The following is a 17631-nucleotide window of genomic DNA, read 5'->3' as shown; positions in this document are numbered from 1 at the left end:
CATTCTACAGGGGGCTAGAGAGATGGCTCAGCCTGCTCTTCCAAAGGTCCTGAGTTCAATTCCCAACAACCACATGGTGGCTCACAATCATCTGTAATGAGGTCTGGTGCCCTCTTCCGGCCTGCAGACGTGAACACAGACAGAATATTGTATACATAATAAATAAATAAATAAATATTTAAAAAATCATTCTACAGCCCTGATGGCCAGTGGCCATTTTTTTTCAGTGTGTGAGGAATATGCAGACTTACAGCAGAAAAAAAAAATGGCATTTTCCAGATTGGATTCAAAGTTGTCCCCAGCACCTCCTTCTCACTGCGTGCACACATGTACGCCAACTTCCAGCTTCTTGAGGTGATCGATAAAGGCCTGACATCACAGACAAGACCTGATCAATAATACCTTTTCAGACGTGGGTAGGAAATCTCAGTAAATCAGCCAAAGAGATTACTCTTTATTCTCCAGAGTTAGTCCCGTCCCCGCTCCCAACCCCCCAGTATCTTCTGGGAAAGATGATAAGATTGAGTGATTTGAAAAATTGCCTCATTGTCTAATGAAAGAATGCAGGCCCAGAGAACGTAAGAGATGTGCCCAGGGTAACACAGAGCCGGACCCAGAAGTTAGCTTGGTCCTCAGCAATTCCACCCTGCTTGGTAACGACGAGCAAGCTTTTGGTTTCTAAGGCAGTTACCACGAGTCATTCTTTCTACCATTCTTTCTCTCAAGCACTGATGGAGAATAGGGAAACCACCAGACCTGGAAAGAAAATGAACTGAAGGTAAGAAACGGATCCCCACAATCTGCTGAGGCTTTGGAGGTAGAGCAGCAAGTGTCACCCTGCAGACTGCTCACCCTCCCACACTCTATTTCCCCACCCACTGGAGGGGGTTGAACTGCACTGCTCTGAGAACAAAAGGAAAGTGCATGCGAGACTCCCTGTATGCTGCAGTCCTGGGGATGAACCCCGATTTCTTTTTGCATTGCTTACATGGAAAATGCCGGCAGAGGTCCTGGAAGCCAGTCCTTCAGTAAAAACTGCCTTCACTTAAAAGGGAGCAAAGTCCTAAAGAGGCGGCTGAGAATCATAAGATGTGGTGACGGTTGAGATGGTATCTCCGGCAAACACGCCCATCGCTGCAGATGTGGTTATATGCATGTGGGAGCCGGGACGTGGTGCTGGTGTGGTGAGCAGACAGATGTGTGCATCAGTTTCCTGCTGGCAGGGTGACGCAAAGCCCAGGAAATGCCACCTCGGCAGCATGTCATTTTCAAACCATAGAAGTCTAAAATTACACACGCATGTGTGTAGTGATGTTCCCCGCAAGGGTGGAAAGGGGCCAGGGTAGAAGAGAGGAAAACATCTAGCTTTCATGTCTGCTTCTCTGTTGACCTATCAAACATCTCCACTCAGGACAGAGTTAGGGACACAGGATGACTTGAGCCCAATGCTTGTAGCACAGAAGACAGAGACAGCATCAAGGGTAGCCTGGGGCTGTTGCCTCCCCATGTGCAGCCTAGAGACCTTGCGAAGATATTACCCTGGGTCCATGTTCATATACTACCACTGACAGCTTGGGAGGTTTAGGAAGTGAGCAAGTCTCCTACTTAATGCTCACCGAGTCATCCCTCCATCCCCTTCCTCAACCTCATTGTGTAGCCCAGGCTGGCTTCCAATTGTGCTGCTCCTTCCACCTCAGCTTCTCATGCTGCTCCTTCCACCTCAGCTACTCATGCTGCTCCTTCCACCTCAGCTTCTCATGCACTAGGGTTTCAGTTGGGAATGGCTTTCGTATGTTAATTGTTTGGGTATTGGGAATAAAGTCCTCTGGTAGCCATGAGGCTGTCAATGGAGGACTCTTGCACTGTTTTCTACAAAGCCCAGCACTGATTCAACATCCTTGTAGGTGGGGCTGTAGGTAAGGTTTATATCTCAATGAAGCTGGTTTGCCACTTTCTGTACATCTGTTGCTTTCAGTTACTCATGTTCAAATCCATGCAAGACACTTTGGGGATGACGTAGGTTGTATGTTGCCTTCCGCCCTGACTTCATGGGTTATAAAAATGAGCATTAAGTAGGAGACTTATGTCTAAGTGGATGGTACAGTCCCTGCCTGGCCAACGCTCAGGGCTGTTTCGAGTACCGCAAAGGATAAAGTTTAGCAAAAGGCTTGGAAACTGTGGATGGGTGGAGCATTCGCGCTACTGGAAAGCTCTAAGGGCAGAATTGATGTCAGTCCTCTACATTTCTGGGGAGATGCCACGGAGAGCTGCAGCTGACATGGGAGATCCCATCCGCAGGATTACAGCTCCGGGTCACGACTGACACGCCATTTTCCACCGGCATGTCTCGGGGAGAGAAGTCGGTAGCCATCAGGATTCAACTCTCACCTGTAACACCTGCTAGTTGGGCAAATCACCCGCCTGTCACATAGTAAATTTCCACATGTCGTCAGCTGGGGGTTTTCATATCCCGCTCCGTCACTCAAGGGCTCCAAAGAGTGCAGGATCAAGAGGAAGGATGAGCAAGTGAAGCCCTTTGTGACTGGCCAATCACCGTTCGCTTACTGTCCTTGGTAGTAGTCATCAGACATTGCATAGTGCCTGAACTGAGCTGTTCTCTAAAGCATTCGTGTTCAGAGTCAATACAGATAAATCATCCTTTGTAGCCCTTCAGGAAATAAGAGCATGGCTTATTTTTCTTTCTGGAAGACCGGGGTTGGTGCTGTTATGCTAATACTGCAAACTTAGATTCCAGAGACGCTTTCACTGCTTTCAAAGCCCATGATTACAGAGACAGGAGGAGACCGAACCCAGACCCTAGAAGGGACAGAGAGGAACAGTCATGCAGCACCAGGCTCTAGGGGTTTCTCTCTACCACGGAGAAAGCGCTAGGGATATAGACAGGGAGCATGTGCGTTATATTCGAAAGGGATAGTGGGTCAAGTTGACACTTCTCTTTGAAGGACCCAGGTCAAACGGAAACCTGACCTGTTTGGAGAGCACTTCTCACTTTGCTCTGAGAACCAGTTAGAGCAATTCGCAAAGGATTCAGAAATATGAACTACTTCTCGTGTTTTTTTTTAATTTTAAAAATTAAAATTTAACTCAGGTAACATAAAAATAAAAAATAAGACAGTAGATATAAAAATACATGCCAATACATACTGTAGTAACACATGCTCATAAATCCCTGTTCATGAGTCTGAGACAGGAAGATCCTGAGTTTGAGACTAGCAACACTGTCTCAATCTCAAATTTCTCTTTCTCTCTCTCTCTCTCTCTCTCTGTTTCTCTCTCTGTCTCTCTGTCTCTCTCTCTCTCTCTCTCTCACACACACACACACACACACAAAACTACCAACTACATTTCTTCTCCTTTTCTGCTTTTTAATCTTCCCTTTATTTTTTATGTGCAGTATGGGGGGGGGATGTTCATGCTCCTGCACGGACACAGAAACATGTGGAAACCAGAGACTGACAATAGGTATTCATCCTCAACTGCTCTCCAATTTGTTTTTTGTACAGTTTCTCACTGAACCTGGAACCCACTCATTCAACTATATGGGGTTTCCAGTAAGCCTCAGAGACTGTCAAATTCTGCCTCCCCAAAACGGTATTGTAAACACATGCAGAGTGCCTGGTAGGTCGTTATGCTTAGTGGCGAGCACTTGAATGACTGAACCATCCCTCCAGCACCTGTTTCTGTTGATTTGGTTTTTGTTTTTTGGTTTTTTTGTTTGTTTGTTTGTTTGCTTGCTTGCTTGCTTGCTTGCTTGCTTGCTTATTTTTGATTTTTCGAGTCAGGGTTTCTCTGTAGCTTTGGTGTCTGTCCTGGAACTAGCTCTTGTAGACCAGGCTGGTCTCAAACTGAGAGATCTGCCTGCCTCTCTTCCCAAGTTGTGGGATTTAAGGCAGACAGCACCACCCAGCTATTTGTTTGTTTTTTAAGAGATAGGGTTTTATATAATAACCCAGGCTAGCATTGAACTCCAGGCAATCCTCCTGACTCAACCTCTCAAATTATAAGGCTATAGAACAGACATATGCCATCATTCCTGGTTCTGTGCCTCGTTTTAAACAGAGTCAAAGGCATCCGTGGCACATTTCTCTTTGGGGAAGTCAGATCTCGCTGCATTGCCCATATTGATCTCAAACTGCGAGCTGAAGAGGTCCCAGATCACCATCCTGAGTAGCTTGAACTCCAGGTCCACACCATATGCCTGGCTAAAGTTTTCAAGAGATCCTATTTCTGCAGGCATATCGTAGGTAAATTAAGAAACATCAGGAGCTGGGTGGTGGTGGGGCACCCCTTTAATCCCTGCACTTGGGAGGCAGAGGCAGGTGGATCTCAATGAGTTCAAGGCCAGCCTGGTCTACAGAGTGAGTTTCAGGATAGGCCCCAAAGCTACACAGAGAAACCCTGTCTTGAACAACCAAACCAAACAAAAACAAAACAAAAAGAAAAGAAAAGAAATGTTCTGTCCAGGAAGTTAGCCTAAAATTGGAATGGGTGAGTTTACATTGCAATACAAACTACCAGTTAGAGCTGAAAAGGAAACAGCCCTATTTTCTGTGGACCGCCTCTTCTTTCCCTCACTCCCAAGTGCTCGTCTGGCCTCTTACCTGACTCTCTCCTCTTCAGTCCTCTTCAGGGCCGCATCCCGCTGCAGAACCTTTAAAATGGCATCTTGTTCCTCCTCTGTTAGGAAGCTTAAGTCAATCATTTTGAAGTACACACAGGAAAAGAAACAATTGTAGCGAATGTGACTTGGGATTCTCAGGGGGAAAACAGTTATAGAAAAACTATAACCAGGATGATTGCAGGATACGAAAATGAAATATTGTCTTATGGTGGTAAAAAGTCTTGTCTGTGCTCCACAAAAGTTTTAAACAGATGGCATCAAAATCCTAAAAATAAGGTCCCTCGAGGTAGTAGCAGTCTGTGGGATGACGAGCAGGTCTCAAGAAGATGCTGCGCTCCTTGTGTGTGCCTTCGTCAACATTCCTGGAGCGCACCCTCTCTGGACCAGTCTTAGACACGAACGCTCCATGAGCATCACCATCTTGAGAGACAGCCGCTTTGGGGCATTCCTGACCTGGAGGATGACAAGACAGCAAACACCAATCAATGAGAAGAAATGCCTGCCTGTAACCGCCGCTCCGCGGTACATTTTAAAATGACCAGAGGTGATGGTTTCGGAGAGGAGGAAACCAGTTCTGCTAGCCTCCTGAGCTCAAGGTCAATGTGTCAGGAGCTTCCACCCAATTCTAGACCACAGGGATGGAACACGCAAAGACACCCGTCAATGTTTAACAACCCACCTGAGCGGCAGGCATTCCCTCTCTAGAAATTCCTGCCTAACATATGATGCTGGCGTTCAGCAGGCCCAGGGAGATGCCACCTCAGGCACCAAGGAATTATGGGAAAGAGATGGAAAATAGAGAGTCTGAGGGCTGGCCACTTTGCAGATGGGAGCATTTCGCTGGCATGGATCTGTGTTCGGCAGTGCAGCAGAGCTCCCCCTGGTCAAATCTACAGCATGTTATAGTTACTGTCAGCTCAACGGCTCCTCTGACCTTCACAGGGCCTGGAGGAACCTGCCAAGCTTGCCTTTCTTCATTTCTGAACACTTAATGCTAGGCACACATAAAACTGGGGGAAAGGAAGAAAGAGATACAGTTCCAATACACCCCCACCCTCCCAGGTCAGCACTCATGAGTCACAAGGTAGGGAAGAATCCTGTTTTGCTAGAAGCATCCAAAAGATGGGTGAAATAAGAGGCTGAAGTTTGAAGAAATGCCTTGAGGAAAGATCTTAGAGATGATTTACTTGGGTATGGCTCCTTTTAACAAATCTAGAGCGGCCTATGCAGAACAGACACTCAAAGCCACGGGCTTAAGTCATCCTTAAAGCACCCCTACTTAAGAAGAGGAGGAAATGTGTACACAAGAGAATGAACTTTATACATAGGTACCTTGCAAAACAGTGTCGGGCAGCTCCCATAAGCACTGGCTTTCTAGCTAGAAGCCACTGATCAAGTTGTTCTACCCCGGGTTTTATACGATCCTTTATACTCAGCGTTAGGATGTCCTATGCAGACCGCATTGGCTAAGCAAAGCGGCGGCTAGGAAAAGTACACATCTTGCACCCTGTACAAAAAGTAGCCACTAAAAAGACATTCTTGTATCCCTTTGGAGCCCACGCTTTTGTTGCTAAATAAAGAGCATGCTTGGTCAAATCTGACTCCAACTTTTTTGTACACTTTTTGCTTGTTTTTGTATTTTTCTTATTATTATTTTCAATTTGTTTCGATTTCCATTTTTTTTTTGTTTTTTGTTGTTTTTCTTGTTTCCTTCTTTGGTAAAGAGAGAGAGAACATGAAGTTGGGTAGCAAGGGAGGTTGGGAGAATCTGTGAGGCATAGGGAGAGGGGACAATATGGTAAAAACATATTGTATGAAAACAATTTTAATACAAATTTTTAAAGGAGAAAGTAAATGTTCACACACACACCAATATTGTGCTTGGCTCTGTTTTCCAATTGTCTTTGTAACATAAAATTTGAGATTCATAAACAGAAACTGATAACTTTGTTTCATTTTCCTGTAGTTTTTTATTTCTGCCACAGAAACTAAAATACCTTATTTTAAAAGTCTCTCTTTTAAAAATCTTCATATGTACACCCACACACTGAGACAATGGGGATGTTCTATCGGGAACTCACCAAGGCCAGCTGGCCTGGGTCTGAAAAAGCATGGGATAAAACCGGACTTGCTGAACATAGCAGACAATGAGGACTACTGAGAACTCAAGAACAATGGCAATGGGTTTTTGATCCTACTGCACATACTGGCTTTGGGGGAGCCTAGGCAGTTTGGATGTTCACCTTACTAAACCTGGATGGAGGTGGGCGGTCAGGGAACCCTGATTGCTCTTCGAGCTGATGAGGGAGGGGGACTTGATTGGGGGACGGGGAGGGAAATGGGAGGCGGTGGCGGGGAGGAGGCAGAAATCCTTAATAAATAAATTAATTAAAAAATAAAAAAAATTTAAAAAAAATAAAATAAAATAAAAATCTTCATATACTTGCATAGGTTATACCTTTCCTGTCTACCTTGGAATCTGCTCATCCTTCAGAAAGATCAAAGTTATCTCCTCCATGAAGCCTTCACTAACTTCCATAGCCAGGAATAAAACCTAGAATACATTAAATTGTTGTTGTTCCTAACTTTTCACGCCCTCCCTGTAATAGACTTGAGCCTGATCCGCCTGAGTCAAGATCACTCTGGCAGACCCACAGCTACAGAAGAAAGAAACAAATGCTTATCACTAGAAGCCGCTGATACAAAAGCCACCCCCTTTGCCATATACAAATATATGTGTGTATATACACATGTGTACATATGAGTATATACACACATATAAATATATTTGATCAATACATATGGATATTTATGTCCTTTATCTAGATATAATTACAACAGTGAGTGTTTTATGTCACCGAGAGAGAGAGAGATCCACTACTATAATTGCTCTCCACCCCCTATTTTACTAAGTCGAGTAACCACATGAGAGAAGGAGGTTTGGTTAGAGTAGGCCTCACTGACATGACATTTAAACAACACTTGAAAAAGATGAAGAGATACGCCATGCTGATATCAGAATGTCCTGAGGTGGGAGGGAAACCCACAGATTGTCTAGGGTTGGGCATCACAGAGTGAGGAAGGATAACAGGAAGAGCAGGTCAGAGAGGAAGTAGTCCATACTGCATTGGGTGCTGTAAGGACTGTAGGTTCCGGCTCTCAATCTGAAATGGAGCAGTGTTGAGAAAAGGCAGATAAAGGAAGAAGGGAATGAATGTTTCCTGGTGCCTCCAGCATGCCTGGTATCCATTCTGCCTCTCCATAGGATGGAGCTGAGTGCCTCCAGCATCCCTGGTACCCATTCTGCCCTTCATAGGATGATGCTGAGTGCCTCCAACATGCCTGGTACCCATTCCATAGAGTGATGCTGAGGTTGGTCCTGTATTTTCACAGAGCCTGAGCCCAAAATAAGGCTTTTGTCATCAAGTGAGACAGGCATTTGCCAATTGTTTTATCATGATAGATGACCCTGTTGCTGGCATCTCATTCAGTGCCCACTTCCACACAGACTCCTCAAAATGAGATGAAAAAAATCAACTTTATCTGCCTGTAGACAGTCATTCCTTTCAAACACAAAGGCTCATGACTATAAGCAAGTATTATGTCTCCTGAAGTGCCTGCCACTCTTTCCACACCCTCCCTGTGTAGAGGGGATAGCAATAACTGTAAGGAGAAGAAGCCAAAAAGGAGCATTCCTATATTCGTGGGGATCACTAATTCACGTGATCCCCAGAAGTAGCCCAGCGGTGAGCAGAGCATTCCCCTTGTGTTCAGCCTCCCACTCATCTTCAGCATGCTGCTAAGTGATTGTTCTATGTATGACTCAGATCCAACAAAAACATATGTGAAGTTGAGAACCCTTGGCCTTCTTTCCATGGTCCAATTACTGAAGCTAAAAGGCGTCAACGTGGCCTGGGAAATCACACCTCTTTCTTCCTTGAGTTCTTTCCCTTCCGAACCAGCTCTGATGAGCATCTATAGTTCCTTTGGCCACTGGGTCTTCGCGCAGTGTAGTCTTTCTTTCTCGGTCCTGATTTACACGCCACTTCCTGCACTAGGCACTTTCAACAGCTCTAGACCAGGTTGGCGTCCCTCTGTGTGCTCTATCAACATCTGATTCAGAGTGTCACTGTAGACATCAGCCCATCTCAAACTCGGGGCTGCTCATTTGCCACCCACCTGCTTGGAGGTGTGGTTTGGATTTCTGAGAGATTTGCGTCCTCGGCAACTGCCACTCAAATAGGAATGAAAGAAGCCCAGCGATACAGAAGGGAAACTGGAGAGCTCTGAATGTGGACTGTGTGACATTTTCTGTGTGTCATCCCTGCCGTGGCTCATCTGTAAAAGGGCGTGCCCCTCCCATCAGCAGTCAAAAAACTGAGCCTGAGAGAGAAACTAGACCACAGCAGCACCTGCTTTTGCTGATAGCAAAGAGGAAATGGGGGTGGGGGGTTGCGGCCTCAACCTCAGTCGCCTTGCTGATTTGACTCCTGTTAAAGCCTGGGTAGCTAAAGACTCTCTTTCCCAGCATGCTCTGCCACAAGAAGGGAGCTGTTGGCGGTGGTGTATCAGACAAGGCCCTGTCAAGGGGCTGAAAACTCACGTCAGCAGTGACTCTCGCATGATGAGCTATTCAGAGGAAAAACAAATTGTTCTGGCTGCCCCATGACATCAAGGATGAGAGCTAAAAAGAAGGGTGGGGGGAACCCGCTGGATGATCGAAAAGGAACAGAAGCAGACATGTCTGAGCAGGAGAGAATGGAACTTCACTAAAAACATAATAAAAAAATAATAAAACAAAAACAAGAAAAGCTCTGCCCAGTCACCTCTCATTCCTGGTAGTAATACAAGCCCCGTGGGACATAGAGCTAAAAGCCTCATAACCTTTCTAAAGCGCACTGGTGTTGAAGGGTTCATGGACTAACCCACAGGTGCTGCAGGAGAAGCTCAGGATGGAGTCAGCACCCTCAGAGTCCTTGCCTCCCTCCCTCCCAGCAGAAAGACCTCCCTGAATATCCTTCAGCGCAGGCGTGTGCCACCAGGTGTGAACATGAACGCCTGCACCAAGGTGCAGCCAGCTCGCAGTTCTACATGTCGGCTTCATTTCGCCCTGCCATCTGGAACCACATCTATCTCAGTGTCCCACATTGCTGCTTTTCTCCTCTGTCTCTGGCTTTCTTCTGCAGGTCCCGGATTGGCTCCCTCGGCTTTATTCATCTGCCTATTTGTAACCTCTGGGCCGTTTTCCCACGTAAACGTCTAGATTCTGTATCTGGCATTTAACCCACGTTCGTATCTCTGAATTCTGTTGTGAAGGAACTCTTCTTTCGGAGGAGCCACTCGGCTTGTCTCTTCAAGCTTCTTCTGTCTCTGTGTTGAGATTTGTGCAGCCACTGTTCTGGGTACTCATTTGGGTTTTATCTGGAGCTCTTTCCTGGGAGCAGTTTTTCCTTTAGAGCTCAGCATCGCTTTCGGATTCAGCTTCTGCGATCATTTCCAGTTCAGTCGCACAGCTGGCAGAGTTTATATATTTAAACCCTCTCTCCCTCTCTTTGTGTGTGTGCGTGGGCGTGCGTGGGCGTAAGAGCACGGCAAGGCACGTATGTAGAAGTCGAAGACAACCTGGGGAAGTCAGTTCGCTTCCTCCGCCAAGGAGAATCAGATCATCAGACTCGACAGGAGGTGCCGAGGTCCAGAGAAGCCCAGCTTCTAAGATGTCCCCACATGTTTTGTCTGTCTGACCAGGCCTGGGATCACTATAAAAGATCCCCCAGGAGGTCAAACTTAGCCGATGACCAGCCAAAAAAGTTCAGCAGTTACTAAAAGCTGAACACATCCCTTTACATATCAACTGATTTTCAGTTGCGGCCAGAGGGTGCGCCCTCGCCCACCCCGCGGTCACAGCTGCGGCACAGCCTCTTCGCGAGTTCTTTGTGCAGACAAGGGAGTTGAGACAAAGAGGATGAGTTAGACACGTGCTTCGGACCGCACAGCTGCCTAGCATCAGAGCCAGGCCTCTCTCTCCAAGGAAACTTTTCTCCTACAGGGCCGTATCCCGTTCCGGCGGAAACACGGCTGAGTAGATGAGCCGGCCTGCTTTTCACAGCATTCCTGAAACCCGCGCACGGAGAGCACGCAGGAACTATAGACACATTCTAGATTTAATTATTTCCAAGGTTTCATAGCTAAAGGAAGGGAGTGGAGGAGCCAGCTGATTCCTTAACTAGACGGGAATTAGCCCAGAAATATCAGGTTCACTCAAATGGAGCTGTCAATAGCTGGGACTTTAAAAGCCTCATTTGGGTAGAGTTATGTCCATTTCCAGCCAGGCCGGGGTTGGGAGTTGAGGGACCCTCTCCATATGTATTAACTTGGGGCTCCCAAAGCTTGCCACTACATCACCTGAAAAGCTTTAAAAAAAAAAAAATCCCAGGGGAAGGCAAGGCACTATCAAGAATGCTTGGGAGACATGGACACGGGCAACGGAGAAATGGCTAAATAGGAACAAAGATCAATAAGACACACATACAAGACTGCATGCAACTGTGAGACCCTTCACTCTGTATACTAATTTTACAATTTTTAAGAAAGAAATACATTCAGGCTTCTTTATACGCTCTTTCCCTGCTCCTTCCCACCCCCAAGTGAGTCTCTTGTAACAGGTCAGACGTAGGACTCCACCTGGGAGATTTTTGTTACAGGTTCCAGATGACTATGATGTAGGGTGCAAGATCAGACCACTGAACTAACGTGTCTCTTCTCTCTAAACCCTGCTCGAATCCAGTATGAAAGAATAAAGCAAGCAAAGTATCCAAGACACAAAACATGAAGCAATGCCCCTGAGTCCAGCATCATGCACTAGCACCCTCAGAATAAATGTCTCCCTAAGAGCGATGCTGCCGGGATACAAGTTTTAAGAAGACACTGAAGATGTTACCAGTACAGCAGTAACACTTAGCACCCTTGCCTCAAAAGCTATGATGCCCTAGCTCCTCACCCTCATCCCATAGCCGCTCCTATGATTCATCCCATGAATCATCCCATCAAAGATACACCAGAATGTGCAAGGTCTCCCTTCGCCCTCTAGTTTTCTAAACAGATGCTTTTGTAATCCAGCCGTGAGCATTCTCTATGCCCCTGCCATAAAGCCTTGCTGGGCTATAGCTGAACATAACTGACTTTCGTTCTTCTTGGAAGACGACTGACCTCTTGTGAGTCTTTGGAGACACCTTTAAGGACTCTGGGTTAGTTTCCTGGTCTGTACTTCAGGTTAGTCAGCATTCTGGACCAGGTCATCATGATGCTGACATTTGGTCATAGGTAAAACGGAACACGTATAGTAGTAAGTGCCCCGTCAACCGCCCTTCCCAAGGAGGCTCCGGCATTTTCCTAGCTCTCCCCTTTCCATGTTGCCTTGAGGCTGGAACACAACTGTCACTGCTTTTCCTCTGACCTCAGGGGATGCTCTTCCCTCTCCCACCCTCCCACCCCTTTTAGGGAGTAATTTGCCGGTTTCTATGGGCATACGCACGCAGACCCCACCACTGAGGTCTTTGCATAAGTCAAAAATAGGATATCTTGGATTCTGGTTCTACATTTTAAACTTCGCTGTGATCCTACCATTTTGTTTTATTTTTCAGTAGTGTGCGGAGGACTTGGCATTGCTGTGCCCCCAGGGTGTAGCATGCTGCTTGACACACAGCAGGTACCTCATTCATTGTATAATTGAAGGATAAAGGGAAAGAGGGTAGAGAGGGAAATCAAGTCAATTCAAAGACACACACACATACACGCCAAGTTGGATCACAAGAGGCATATAAAAATGTTCCCATTATCGTCCACATATGTATTTGTTAACTCTACAGTAGGCAGAATGATGTTCTTTCAAATATTTCCACATGCTATTTTAAAGAAACTGTAAATATGTTGTAAACATGTAGCAAAAAGAACTTTCCAAATGGCATCAAGGACCTTGTTGTAGGGAGAACGTCCATGCTTTAGTATCTAGGTGGCACCACCATGACCACGGGGTCATTATGAAGGGCAGAGAACAACGGGCGGGGGGGGGGGGGCGCGATATCCGGAAGAACACAGTTGGAAAGCTGGGTTGTGAAGTTGGAGGAAGAACTCAGGGACACCACCTCCTGAAGCTGGGAAAATGAGGGAACATTCTCCACAAAATCCTCAGGAGGAACTCAACTCCGTTGACCCCTTGACTTTAGCTTCCACGACTCCTGTAATTCACAAGCTGGAGGTGTTTTACATCACCCAGCTGAGCACGGCAGCACTATGTGCGTGCATGCACATCTCTGGATCCCCAGCACTGCCTAGGCTCCTGTGTTTTTGTTTTGTTTTGTGTTTAGTGTTTGGTTGTTGTTCTGTCCTGTTTTGTTTTGTTTTGCAGGAGTGGGGAATAAAACCCAGAGCTTCACACGTTCTAGGCAAGCGTTCTACCACTAAGTCACCTCCCCAGCGCCCTGACTAAATGCAGTCTCTAAAGTAACTATGGGTGGCAAACAGCACTTTTTCCTCCGTGTCCAATAGTTCCCGCGCAGACTGAACTCTAGGGTTTCCTTCCAGCTGTACTTCCAGCCTCCGTCTCCATCGGTCTTGGATTATTAAGTAATCCAGTAGATTCAGAGCCATCATTCTGGTTCTGCTATACCACTACTTAAACACCCCCTTCAGAGCTTCCCTGCTGCAAAAGCCAGATTCTTTACCCTAATATTAATGCCATCCTTATTCTAAGGCTGGCAGTCAACTTTCCCATAGGCCTCTTGTAGCCCTTGAATTCCAGCCAACCCACTCCTCATTCATTCCCTTCTCGTCATCGCCTGGTAGTTCTTTATGTGGCTTCCTCCCTCTAGAATACCTTCCTTGAGCATCTTCATATAGTCAAACCTTCTCTCTCTCTCTCTCTCTCTCTCTCTCTCTCTCTCTCTCTCTCGTCCCAGCTTGAATGACACCTCCCCCACGAAACTGCTCCTCCAACCCACTTCCTTTCACCAACACCCCCACCACAATCCAGCAATATTAACTCTTTCGCCGAGCCCTTGGGTTGCTGCCTCTCATCTAGGGAGAAAGAAGGCAGTCTTTGGCGTCAGGTAGACGGATACAAACCGTGTGCACTCTCCCGGCACAAGCTGCCTAGCTTCCCTGAGCTTCAGACCTTCCTGTAGAATGGACATCATAACAATCCTACTAAGTTGCTGAGAAGAATATAGCCAACAGACAGTGTCCAGAAGGCTTAGCTGCTCACTAATGGCTGCATTGGCGGCACCATCACTTCTAAGTGCACTTCTGACACTCACACTCCTTAAGGGACGAGTTCTCTTTAGCTCATTTTTTAAAACCACTTCGCTTCTTGTCCATGGTAGTGGGAAAAAAAAAAAAAACATCATTTAAGTGCTAAATAAGGAAATAAGGTACTAAATAAGGAAATAAGGTACTAAATAAGGAAATAAGGTACTAAAAGTTTTGAAGCATTTCTCTAAGTTTCCTGCCCACCTGGACAAGGATGACCTCACCTCCAGATGTTTCAGAGCAGAGGATAAGGAAATTGGATCTTTCTTCAGCCCCGGTGTTAGAATTCTTTTGCATGTCTGTAGCTATATGCACAGACACACATGTACGGGCATATGCATACGTGTGGTGGCATGTGGAAAAGCCAGACATCAATGTCAAGTGTCTTCCTCGATCGCCCTCCTCCTTACTCTTTGGAGATGGAGTCACACACTGCTCCTGACTTTACTGTTTTAGTCAAATGGCTGGCAGGTGAGCTCCAGCTAACTGCCCGTCTTCCCCTCCCCACACTGCAATTACAGGTGGGGCCACTGTACCTAGCTTTGTTTTGTTTTGTTTTGTTTTGTTTTGTTTTGTTTTGTTTGTACTGTGGTACTGAGGATTCAAACTCAGATCCTCATGCTCGGATGGTAAGCCCACTACCCACTGAGCCAACTCCTCCTTCTCCCTGACAGAAATTTTAAGACGGACACTTTGCGGAATCCGTCTTCGGCTAATGCTACTAACCCAAGCTTTACCCCAGCCGAGCCATAAATAAGTATTGTTTTCATGAGCATGATTGTGCATTGCTATTGTGACATCATCGAACACTACCTCAAACAATAGCCATTGTTCCAGAAGCGGGAAGACAAAGATGTTTTGACTGGTCATGTTTAAAAAGCCATGAGATGAATTCTCCATGGATGCTCAGGCATATGAGCAGCAGAATTTCCTTCCTTTAACCATAACCTTAAACCACTCCTACGGTGAGAAAGAAAACGCCCCTCCACTTCCCTAATCTATTTGGCTGTGTCACGAAGGAAAACCGTGAGATTTAAATCCACAGCATATTGTTTGAAATGTGGTCACTCACTTAACGAGCTTTCTGACCAGGATTAAGGTTCCATTTGTTCCGCTGTAAAGCTGAGATAAACCATTGCCAGGCTCCCCTGCTGAAACACTGCTGGGAGCCAACAGCCCAGATCGGAAGACATTTTGTAAACAAAAGGCTGCACAATTATATGTACCTATTCATTTCCTAACACAGCTTGAGCATCAAGCAGATGCCCTTGAGTTTGGCTAACAGAAGGGTTCACAGTGCCCTGTAGAGGAAATGAAGACCGCCTTCTTCATCAGCCTTCAACTAGCTCCCAAAAGGAGTAGTGTTATAGCCATAGATCTTCTCAAACACCACTTGGAAACCTCCTAGAAGTCTTAAGGAATATCTGATCTGAGTAACATTCTCGAGTCAGAAGTGCAATTGCGTTAATGGTAACTGTTGCGTGATGTGAACTATCTAGTGATTTGGTCAGGACTTCTGCTCTGGCATCATAATGAGCTGGTCCCTGACCCTTCAAAATTCCAGCCATCCTTCAAGGAAGAGGTCATTTGCCAGAAAGATACCCCCTGCGTTTGAGAAGGTAAGAGAAATAGCCGCCTTTATGCAGAACTGCATTTAAGGTTAATATTGAATGCCAAAAGCAGCAGCAGCTCAGATCCCTCAAACTCCCTCCCTTTGCCTGTTCCCCAGTCTCCCCTGACTCAGACCCAGTAGGATCCTTCACAGAAGGATGAAAGTCCTAATGAGCAAATCTCATGAAATATTCAGCTGGTCTTTTGGAGAAAAACAGCTGGAGATGACCTTAGGAATTCCACTAATTCCCCCTACCACACAGTTTAAAAATAACCAAAGAGCATGTTCTACTGAGTGATGGCCTTTCCTTTAAAGGCAATAATATGCAAAGAGGCATGCTGGGGTCATTAGCGCAAACAGTACAGTCCCCGTGATAAATCTCTGGCCAAGCGTTCCTATGAGAATCTGCCTTCCAAGGGTCAACGTTGCATTTTATTGTGTTAGCCACCCTCCCCCACCCAGCCCGACACTCCACTATATAAAGACATGTGGATACCATCAACCCTTCATGACCTGTGTAGCCATGAGAAACCTCTCCTCCATCTTTATCTAATAAAGGGGTGGGCTCGGGCCTAGGGTCCTCTCTCAGTTTAAGGCTCCTTCCTAGGAGGTACATTTGATGACTCTTCACTGCTTCAAAACAGCAGTCCAGCCTCCAGTGGTACCCTGGGACCCCGCCTCTGCCCCTGAGCCTTCCTCTGCGTTTTCCTTATGTGATTCTGTAAAGTTCCTTAAACCTACCTCTCTACCTCTGTTCCTTTGAGATATCTAGCTCCCTCTACTGCAAGGCCCATCCAGACTTCTTTAAATGCCTATGTATCTTTCAGCATGCCTGCCTTCTTTGGAAAGATGAGGCTAGTCCGTCTCACAAATTACGTTAGCATCTCTTCTGCTGTGGTCCCTAGAGCTTTTATTATACAGTGATTGTCTGTTTACTTACTGTCTCCATTCGCCCAAGCTCCCCTGCAAGTGGAGATATCAGTTTGACTCCCCAGAATCCCCCAGCGCCAGACCCGTGTCTGCCACTCCATGTTCTGTGACTTTGCACCAAATTCCACCAAAGTACCACACACATTCCATGTTATTCCAAAAGATCAGCACTTTCTTCTTTTTTTTTTCCCCAAGAAATGTTTTCTCTACTCAAAAAGTGAGAAACTTTTCTCCAAGCTTTTGCCCTATTAGGAAAAAAAAGTATATGGTTGCTCAGAACTATGACATAATCTTTGCCAGGGTTGAAAATATACATTACATTTATCCCTGAGAAACTTCCACTGGTTTGAAACCAACTGAACCACAGTTCTCAAAAAGGCAACACGAAGCTAAAAATGATGTCCAGCTTGGTGGGTTTCTTCTTCTTTTGCTGAGCCTGAAGGAATAATTATACACTTCCTTTTCTAAAGACTTCTCAACCAGATGCTGGAAACTTAAATGACAAATGGCAAGGAGGCATGCAATTTTCTACAGGAAAATCCAAGTGCCTTATTAACCACTAATAACGCTGAAGTATGTGTGTGCTATAGAAGAGAAACAGTTAATTAAGGCAGTCCATTGGCAGAATGTGCATTCGGTGGAAGAGTTTGAAAAGAAATAGCCATTTCATCTTCTTCGAATCCCTTCCCAAGTCCAATCTTATAGTATATAGATCATGCTCTATAGATTGTAAAAATAAAAAAATAAAAAAGAAACAACAACAAAAAAAAAAACAGATCACCATCATTCATATTCCAGGGAAGTCCCTGAAGTTTGGAGAGATTAAGGAACTTAATTTGCATTCATACACTTCTAGCAATAAAGTCAGAACTTGCACCCAGATCGCTGGAGCACCAAAGTTCTATATGATACATCAGGGAGAGAAGAAATAAAGATAGAAAAAAGGGTAGGGGTGTGGGGCTCTGACAGGAACTCCCATGGAACCCTGCAGGATGCCAATAGGGCTGGACTTCCCTACCCAGCCCCTCGGAATGCCTAACACACACACCTGCTAAATTTGCCATGTGATGTAGTCAGTTTCATTCTGCATGTGGCTCCAATTTAGCAATGTCTGTAAAGAAACTCCGAGTCTGGGGTCCGGGGG

General features: G+C 45.8%; 1 protein-coding gene across 4 annotated transcripts in view; it reads right to left on the bottom strand.

Annotated features, from left to right (window-relative positions):
• Positions 1-17631, bottom strand: part of Sytl2 (synaptotagmin like 2) — a 96579-nt gene that overhangs the window by 52658 nt on the left and 26290 nt on the right. For 3 of the 4 annotated variants that reach the window (XM_026784268.1, XM_026784266.1, XM_026784267.1), the window contains exon 2: positions 4623-5095. In XM_026784268.1, coding sequence (XP_026640069.1) covers positions 4623-4723 — 101 coding nt within the window. In that variant the 5' untranslated portion in view covers positions 4724-5095. Of the gene's footprint in view, positions 1-251; positions 370-4622; positions 5096-17631 lie in introns of those variants that run through there. The other variant, XM_026784269.1, reaches the window with a different exon arrangement.

This window comes from Microtus ochrogaster, chromosome 22, assembly GCF_000317375.1.
Source record: "Microtus ochrogaster isolate Prairie Vole_2 chromosome 22, MicOch1.0, whole genome shotgun sequence".
NCBI classification, from domain to species: Eukaryota; Metazoa; Chordata; class Mammalia; order Rodentia; family Cricetidae; genus Microtus; species Microtus ochrogaster.
Note: the sequence above shows the minus strand (reverse complement) of the source record. Positions and strands in the feature narration are given on the sequence as shown.